This window comes from Trachymyrmex cornetzi, unplaced genomic scaffold, assembly GCF_001594075.2.
Source record: "Trachymyrmex cornetzi isolate Tcor2-1 unplaced genomic scaffold, Tcor1.1 scaffold225, whole genome shotgun sequence".
In the NCBI taxonomy this organism is placed as follows: Eukaryota; Metazoa; Arthropoda; class Insecta; order Hymenoptera; family Formicidae; genus Trachymyrmex; species Trachymyrmex cornetzi.
The window spans coordinates 1,597,602-1,607,331 of NW_017296901.1; the positions used below are offsets into that span (position 1 = coordinate 1,597,602).

General features: G+C 31.8%; 2 protein-coding genes across 2 annotated transcripts in view; one reads left to right on the forward strand and one right to left on the reverse strand.

Moving 5' to 3' along the window:
- The window catches only part of SC35 (SR family splicing factor SC35), a 5,543-nt gene extending 2,029 nt beyond the window's left edge, over window positions 1–3,514 (reverse strand). The window contains exon 1 of the mRNA XM_018506503.1: window positions 3,136–3,514. Within this exon, the coding sequence (XP_018362005.1) occupies window positions 3,136–3,317 (182 nt within the window). The 5' untranslated portion in view covers window positions 3,318–3,514. The remainder of the gene's footprint in view (window positions 1–3,135) is intronic.
- A 3,311-nt stretch (window positions 3,515–6,825) lies between these two features.
- Window positions 6,826–9,730, forward strand: part of LOC108760502 (DNA helicase MCM8) — a 15,735-nt gene continuing 12,830 nt past the window's right edge. Inside the window, exons 1-2 of the mRNA XM_018506499.1 lie at window positions 6,826–6,949; window positions 7,652–7,893. Of these exons, the coding sequence (XP_018362001.1) occupies window positions 6,826–6,949; window positions 7,652–7,893 (366 nt within the window). The remainder of the gene's footprint in view (window positions 6,950–7,651; window positions 7,894–9,730) is intronic.

Consider the following 9,730-nt stretch of genomic DNA (forward strand, 5'->3'; position numbering starts at 1 on the left):
ACAATATTTTTGTAAAGTTACCTTGAGATGCAGACATTAATTGTTCAGTAAATAAATAAAATTTCTTATTTGTTATAAACTAATGGTGAATCTCAATGAAACTTTGCATAAGTCATGTTTAGTACTTAATATATTTATATATAAAAAAAATATTTAGATTTTTCTTATTATTTTAATAATTTTTGTTTATAACAATAAAATTAATAACAAATAAAATAAATAATCTATAAAAATGTGTTGCTCAATAAAAGCAGAATGTTATTAACACAACTTTCACATGCATGTAGTTTGTTTAAAGCGTAAATAGTAGTATATGTGTATTATGCCCTTACAACCTCCTTTAAGGACAAAATTTTGGTTATTTTGAACCATCTTGTATATTACACACATATGTAGAAATCTGACTGTCCCACACCTTGCGTAATAGCTTTCCATATAAGGCGAAAGTGAGACTCCATAGGTCTGTTCTTTTTGGCTAACTTTTGCACCAGTTCAGCCAAAAAGAACAGGTTTCATGACTCCATTCCACTTGCTCCAGCCTAGAGATGTTCAGATCCGCACTATATTCTCCCTGCTTAGAAAATCGATTGCCGCTGTGCGTGCCACGAGGAATGAATTCTACAGCGAATAACCCGAAAGGAGGTTTGTATTTATTTTTTTTTCAATTTCAAAAGGTAAGATAAATATTTATCTGCAATAAATCAGCCTAATTTAAAAAATTTAAAAAAGCGAACAGAAAACTGCTACGTCCACGTCGTTGTTCCTGGGTTACGCTAAAAGTAGTTTCTTGAGAAGTAATTAATAAGTAATTAAAAATAATGAGAAGTTTTAAGACTAATTTCGAGTATTAACAATGAAAATGTGGTATTTTTATTGTTAATGTATTGCAGAATCGTAAGCATGGGTTCTCAGTAAGAGAAATCGAAGAAATTGAATTTCGTCGATTACAGCGCCATCTATCATGAATCGAGAAAAATGTTTCAGACAAATCGTATGTGCTTTTAGCCAAAGATTCCGAATGTGCAATAAAAAATAGGGGTTCCCATTTAAGATTTCAAACTGCCCCCCCCCCCCACCGCCCAGGGAGCGGGGTGGTGGGGCTGATTTTAACGTCAGTGTATGTCACCCTCGGAATGATGAAATATTGATTCTTAACATTTTTTCTTAGTGTGCTTATTTTTCGAGATATTTGAAAGTTTCAAGGTTAAAAGAATCACCCTGTATGTCATTAGGAGGGAATCTCCTATTGTAAACAATTATCAAAAAATTTTCAACGATCAATATCAAATATATAAATTTTAATATTTACGAGCAGAGAGATTGTAAGAAGAAAACTATCCTATATTATTAAAAAGAACATACACATTTATAATTTTAATTTTACATTCAGAAGCTATAATGAAATCTTGAATGTAAATTCAGTCTAACACAAAATAAATGAGTATTGGAGAAAAGAAAGAATGCAATTGTAACGGAAAAAAATGATTGAATAAAAATACTGAATAAAATATAAATTTTATTTATGTTATTAAAATTGTTTTAATCTTAATTTTAATTTTACAGTTTGAAGTAAAAAATATATTTAATAAAATATGTATCTTAATTATAACGAAGTCTAATTAAAATAAATTAAGTTTCGTATTAAACAATTCAAAAATTAAAACAAAAAATAAACTTGACATTGTGAGAAATGTCTAATTTCTACATTTAAAAAAGTAATAATTACATTTCTTTCAACATAATGACTGATGCATGGTCTAGTACATAGTTTGCAATACTGAGTAATGGCGAATTCGATTGAAAGCACTAGTGCGCACTGATGTACATTAAAGCCATTGTACACTGACTTAATTTGTGTAAAAAAGTGAAATGCAAATATTTAGAAATATAAAAAACACATATTTTACCTAATAGTACAATAAACGTATTGAGTATTTCAGGATTTAATCGATTTCTATGTTTATGTATAAACATATCTTTATGTTATTTTGTGTACAACGTCTTGAATGTGCACCAGTGCGCACTGAGTGCGTCCAATCGAATTCGCTATAAGAAAATCAGTATTTGATTATAAATGTTAGATATATTTTTTTTCAAAAAATTGTAACAATATTGTTTAGAATAAAAGTATTTTTAGGGAATTGAGCAAAGTTCAAAATTCTAGACTCTTATATTGTTCCCTAATTTTTCCAGATTTCCCACGACCAATTTAAATTTTCATGATTTTTCCCGATTTTTCCCGATTTTTCTGGTTTTTTCAGATCTTAATTAAGTTAAACACTTAATGTATAACATCACAAAAAATTACAAGTTACAAGATTACATTATTTTTTAACATCACACTTTCCTACTGAATATATTTTATAAATAATATTTGGGTTTTTAAATAAAAACATCACGTTAGTTGAAAAATTATTTCACACTTATTTTTATTCATTTTTGTTTTAAACTCGTTATTTCCTTGAAAGAGGAGTAATTCATAATAATGTCCTTAATATGGGACAAAATTTGGAATATATTGTAAAGTAGGACAAAAAGTTTAAAAATCTGTTGTTTATTCCGGCACTAGACTGGACATCTATAGACAAGTTTGGATTCCTACCTGAGTGCTTCCCGGGTGTCATGCTATTCTTGTCGTTTAACAAACTTGTTCCTTATCATGGAATAAGTCGGAATGGATTCCGATCGGAATTATTCAATTATTCTCTAGATTTCTATTGTTTTCGAGGAAAGATTTCACAGAATGATTCCGATCAAAATTCCGACATGTTCCACGATAGATATTTGGTACTAGAATTCTCTTTCCTGCTTTCGCCAAATATAAAACGTATACCTATCTCACTTTAAATTCCAAAATGTGTACACTAGTTAAGCCACGGAAAACAGATCCAAAATTTGAGACTTCTAATTCGAGATGGTTGGTCATCTTAGTATATAGGAGTATAGCGTTCCAATCGGAAACACCGACTTGCGGAACTAATGCGCTCGCATCGTGACGTCACCATCACCGTTGGCGTCGATGCATCCAAGGCACACCATTGCTCAGGAGAGAGCGGTTAATCGAATGTAACCGCCCATATGGCGGGTGTGCACAATTACGAGATGCAATTATTGAAACGGGATAACGGGGCTCACCTGACAAAAGCAAAGCCGCGGCTTTCGCGCGTGAAGCGATCCCGGGGAATATAAATGTCGCCAACCTCGCCGCATCGCTCGAACACGCGCCTCAGATCTTCCGGCGTCGTCCTATACGTGAGATTGTCGACTTTCAGGGAAACCATCCCGTCGATGCGGGGCGGTGGCCTACCGTAACTCATTCTTCCCTCTCGAACGTCACGTCCTCGGTCCTTGTAGTAAGATGCGTGAGATTACGTGGAATCTCCGTTGACAGTTGCGACGATCAGTGACTGAGTGACCAAACAAGCGTAAGCGAACGACAAAGGAAAAATGGCGTATAGTACACTGGTATATTACTAGTGACTGCGAGTGACGACGATGGCGGAACATTCGCTACGACCATAGATGTGTAACATAATAAGTATAGATTCGTGATGTCAGATTCCGATTCGATGCCTCGAGAATCGATTCTTTTTCACCTTCAAGAATCGAATGTTCAGCTTAATGTTGGATTCACACTGCATCCGCTGTGCATCGTACGACTCTCTGCAACCAATCAGAAAACAGGATTCCGATGATACGAAGCAAAATCCATCGGAATCCTGTTTTCTGATTGGTTGCAGAGCGTCGTACGACGCACATCGGATGCAGTGTGAATCCAGCAAACGCGACCATTTATCCGTTACTACTTACTTTCTCTCTCATTCTCTCTCGCACAGATTTTTGCATCAAGCACTGCGCTCTATTATCTATTTCCCTTCCATTTATGTATGTTTAAGCATGAGAAGGGTATCCTGAATAATTACTACATATATGTACGTATTATAGATTATTATGGGTGACAAATTAAATTTTTTAAAAAAGAGACGGATAAAAAAGCGAACTATCGAAAAATCTACTGAACTAAGTAAGTATTGGAATTTTCTACATTAATTTCTTATTTTTTATTCACAATTATCCAGAAGACGCTCCTCATTTTTTATTTTAATAAAATTATGCTCATTCGACATGTTTTTGCATAAAACGAAAGAATCTGACATTAAAATGTTGTGTTCAGTTCCTCGAAGCGAGATATTAATCGTTAAAGTTTTTTTTTTAATCGTTTAAGTTAATTATTGTTAGATTAGGAAATCTGTCATATCGATGGCATAGAAGGTTACATAAATTCTTCGTTTTATAAACACGAATTCTTTGCTTTAAAAATATCAATTTTCTACTTTAGGAACACATTTTCTTTATAATTTTTGTTTTCACACAGTAGAGAATTTGTTTTTAATGCACAGAGAATTTGAGTTTTTAAAACAGATAATTTGTGTTTATAAAACACAATTTGTGTAACCCTCTATGCCATCGATGTGGTAGATTTCCTAACCTAATAATACTTTATCCTGATTTTACAATGACTCGGTAATCGGTAGTCCTGAGTCTTTTCGGTGAAGTTGATCAATAAGCCGCAAGTCAGAACATCAGAAATCTTAACCAGTCTTAACCAAGTCGTTCAAGTTGGTCATTGGCCAACTTCACCGATTATGACTTAAGATCGCTTAGAACTTCTGACTTGCGGCTTATTGTAGAAAAGGCCTATAAGACTTCCGACTCATTGTAGAATCAGCATTAGAATAATGTGTATGATGTTTCTTGATACTGATTTGCCATATATAAGGCACAGTATATTTAGTTTTTCTATCATTTGACCAATGACAAAATGAACATCTCTTTCTGAAGAAATTTCTTCTTTAATCTTAAGTATTTCGTGAATTATGTCTGACATACAGTACGTCTGATATATAGGGTTTTTAATCAATATAGTCAATTTTAATAAATGCAGTCAATTTTCTCTGAAATTATTAATGATATGAAAAAAATGTTTTAGATGAAAGTGGAACGGTTTTGAGAGGAATGCATTTTGATCATGTTGTTTTTCTTCTAGGTGGAGGCGTCAAAAAGATATGAAGGTCACTTCTACTTTTTAAAATGGAATTATATGATTTTTTTTACATATATAGTATGATTCCTCTAATTACAATTAAAATTAAAATTAAAAAAGGCTCCAAAGATTAAATCTATAAAGGAATGTAAAGCCATTGAGAGCCGACACAGTTGTACGTGTGTAGTCAAAAATAATGTATATGTCAATCACCAATTACAAACGTTTCAATCATAAAATTAGGTCATCTTCAGTGTGACAATTATTCATCGAAATTAAAATTGATGCGTTGTAAAACAATAGGTAAATGCTGTGTTTCTCACACGCTCTCAAGACATAATTATAATTACATCACGTTGTAACGGATCATCGTTATGCTAAGTACAATTTAAATGGCTGAATTCTTGTTTGGGTATCCAGCTAAGTACAACAGATGATAATGAAGTTCTTAATTTTGGACAACAGCCTAGCGATGATTCATTGACAGCATTTGCCATATTGTGTTATAACGCATCAATTTTGATTCTGATGAATAATTGTTACACTGAAGATGACCTAATCCTATGGTTGAAACGTTTGTAATTGGTGATTGACATATACATTATTTTTTACTACACATGTACAACTGTGTCGGCTCTCAGTGGCTTTACATTCCTTTATACATTTCCTCTAATTATTTTGCATATTAAAGTATTAAGATAGAAATATGAAAGAACCAATAACTTAAGAAACGTTTTATACTTTATTCTAGCATATTTTGACATAAAATGTTAAATATCTCGTACAATTGTTTTATTATTGTACTTAAATATTTTTATGAACAGAATAACGGCATGAATCGATTGATATAAAGAAAACACACAGCTGCTCATTTAAAAAAGTATCCATTGTGTCTACATATTTTTTTAAGCAGCTATGTTTTCTTTACATCAATTGACTCATCTCATTAGTTTGTTCATATAAGTATGGTAATAAAAAAATTAATAGTTTACGATGATATTTAACATTTTATATGAACATATGTCATAATGAAGTATAAAATGTTTCGTAAACTATTGGTTTTTTTTATATCTCTACCTTAATATCTTTATATGTAGAAAAATTAGAAGAATCATACTATGTAAAAAATCATAATTATAATTCCATTTAAAAAGTGATCGTGATTTTCATATCTTTTTGTCACCTCCACTTACAAGAAAAATAATATGATCAAAATATCCCTTTGAAACCGTTCCACTTTTATCTAAAATATTTTTTGTGTTATTAATAATTTTGGAGAAAATTGACTGTATCGATTAAATTGGACTACATCTATATCTTTCCATAAATGTTTAATTATACCAATATTATCAGGAAAAAAATGAAACACTGAAAAATTTTTTTAAAAATTAAATCTTTATTTGCTTATTAAAATTAGCGTCAAAAGGATGTAAAACACGAAAATTAATCCAAATTTTTAATTTATATAAAATCTTACGTAGTCTAACTAGGTCGCTGAGGACACGACTATTTATCCTTGTAATGAAACAAACAACTGAGACTGTGTTCTAAAATTTACTGCTAGTACTGAAAATCTGTAGTTTACGCTTTACATGCACTATAGTTTTTCAATACTGGCAGTTAATTTTGGAATGCAGCGTTCAATATATTTATTTTAAAATACACGAAGATCTTGTGGTGGCTCACATTTGGCTTTATTTTACATTATTTGATGTATTCCTTGGAGCCTGTTATTGTTTTGTGAAAAATAAAAAGTGTATAATATTTTATGTTTCTTTAAAATGGATAAATTATTTATTTTTATTTTAGATCAAAGTGAAACAATTTATAATTCAGATAATTTAGACATTGGCAGCAATGCAAATATTCCATATTATGGATGGAGATTGTTTTTTTCTGATAAAGGTAAATATCGCGTGCGTGCGTGCGTGTGTATTTTTGCACACATCGCATGCTTAAGGGGATGCTGGAGGGACCCAATTATCGACATTGCAGTTTAAGTCCGGATCTACAATAGGGTTTTAAGCCTTAAGCCATAAAAAATGGACGAATCACGGTCGCTTATTCTTCTCGGATTCGACTGTAATTGGTCAATTTCTTATGGCTTAAGGCTTAAAACACCTATTGTAGATCCGGGGTAATCAAAACCTTCAAATTGACTAAATGGAATAAAAAATCCTTGTACAGGATTAAAGTAAACGCAAAATCCTGACGCGTGGTGCAGTGGATTTCATACTAAAATAAAAAAAAAATTAAAAAAAAATTTTTTTTTTTTCGATTTTAGTATAACATCCACTGCACCACATCAGGATTTTGCGTTTACTTTAACCTGTAAAAAGATTTTTTATTCCATTTAGTCAATTCGGAGATTTTGATCAAACTGCAATGTCGATAATTGGGTCCCTCCAGCATCCCCTTAAGGGCTTAGATAAAAAGCATTAGAAATAACACAGGCAATAGATTGCAAAAATTGCTATGCATTGATGAATTCTGATAGATTGAAATCTATTGCCTGTATATTATTTCCTGCTCCTATTGCCTATGCTTTTCATTGTGTCTGGGCTCTAATATATGTATTGTATGTATTAATAAATTATTTTTGTACAGAATATAAACCCGACTGTATTATTGTAAAGCAAACTAAAGCTATGAAAGGCTTTATAGAAAGGCACAAAGAATTATCTTCGTTATGCACAATGGTAAATTTTGAAGCAGGAATGTCTTTTGATGTCGATATATGTGAATTGTACAATGATGCTAAATTTATGAAGGAGTGGCCAAATTTTAAAGATGAGATATATGAGAATCCAACAAACACATTAAATTGTATTAAACTTGGTATTCATCAGGTACTATTTTTTTATTATTACATATATATTATTTTAAATTAATTGTAAGTGGACAAAGATGGGGGAGGGGAAGGGCAAAATGGTTGTTTAAATTTATTTGAAATAGAAGATACAAAATAATTGTAATCTTTCCATTTGAAAATACAAAATATAAAATGGTTTTTAGATACTCATTTAAAATAGGAAAGTCATCTTTTTAATGGTTTTCCAAAACAAAAATATTTTTACACGCAGCTTTAAAATATGTTTTCTGTATACACATTTCAATTACAGTAGAGTGTCTCTAAATTTGGCCTGTGGGGCGATAAGAGTGGAATATATAAATATATGTCAAAATTATAGAGTACCCTCTCTACAGCACGAGTCTACCAATATCATCGCGTATTTGCGCGAACGCAGTTGCTAACCTGTCAAAGTGCATAACCTTAGCAAAACGAGTCATATGTATCATATATTGGCTGTGTTCCAAAATTGACTGCCAGTACTGGAAATCTATAGTGCACGTAACGTACACTGTAGCATTCTCAGTGCTGGCAGTGAATTTGGAACATAGCCTATATTGTCCTGTTTTCTGTTCCTGCACTAGACTGCACTAGCACTCTTTTTCTCACTTTGAACAAATATCAAACATATACCCATTTCACTTCAAGTTCCAAAAGTGTACACTAGTTCAGCCACAGAGAGAAACCAGACCTCTTACGTATCACAAAAGAATACATTACACAAATAGTTATACATAACCTGCCTATGGAATTACATCGCATACACTAGGAGTGCGTTCCGTTTCTCGCATGATGCGCATAATGCGTCGTTTATCCTTGTTGCTCACCAAATGTTAAACAAGGACAATGGATGCATCATGCGCGTTACGGAACGCACCTTAGGTTTGTTCGCGTCACATACTCCAACATGCTTCAACATGTTCCTACCATAGCTCCTACTTACTTTAACGAGCGCGTTTGAGTGAGTAGGATCTACAGTTGGAGGAAGTAGGAGTATGATAGAGCATGCAATGCGAACAAACCTACTGTAAGAACCTAGTACAATTAGGTCCAGATGCGAGCGCAACACATGTCCAGTCTACCATGACATGGAAGGGACATGACATTAGTGTTTGTAAAAGTACGTGTGAGGAATGTAAAGATTACAGAAGTCAAATTTAGAAAGACTCTACTGTATTGTAAAGAATATTACTAAGGCCTCGGTGGTGTCTAATGGCTAGGACGTTTGCATGGAATATGTGACATCTGGACTCGATCCGCGGCCGAGGTAATATTTTTTGTATTACAATTATTTACAAATTTTAAGATGCTTAAAGATTATTATAGAGATGCCTAGTGAGCATCAGTATTATTAAATTGCTTGTCAATTTTATTTGTGTCAATCACTATTCTAGTTTTGATGGTGTTTCAAGATTGAAAATAATTTCGACGCATTCACAGCAATGGAATCGTGATATATAAATTCACACGAAATTGTTTTCAGCATTAAGATTCAGTTTGATTGCTTAGTTTATTTCTTAATTGTTGTGTGTTTACATCGCGGTCTTTAAAATAATATTTAAAAGTATAATAGAGTTTTTGTAACATTTACATTCTTATATTTATTTTTGAATATTTTTCTTATAATATATTTATATTTATTTTTTATTTTTAATACTTTTACTATTTATTATAATCTTTATTTATATTATAATTAATATAGTTTTTATTTATGAACTTTTTTATAAATATAATATGAATTTTTATAAAAGAGTTTTACAATGGAACATAACGCAAAAAATTTTTCAAAAGAACAAGATTTTCAAAGAAGGAATCACGTTTCATAGCTAAAAAAA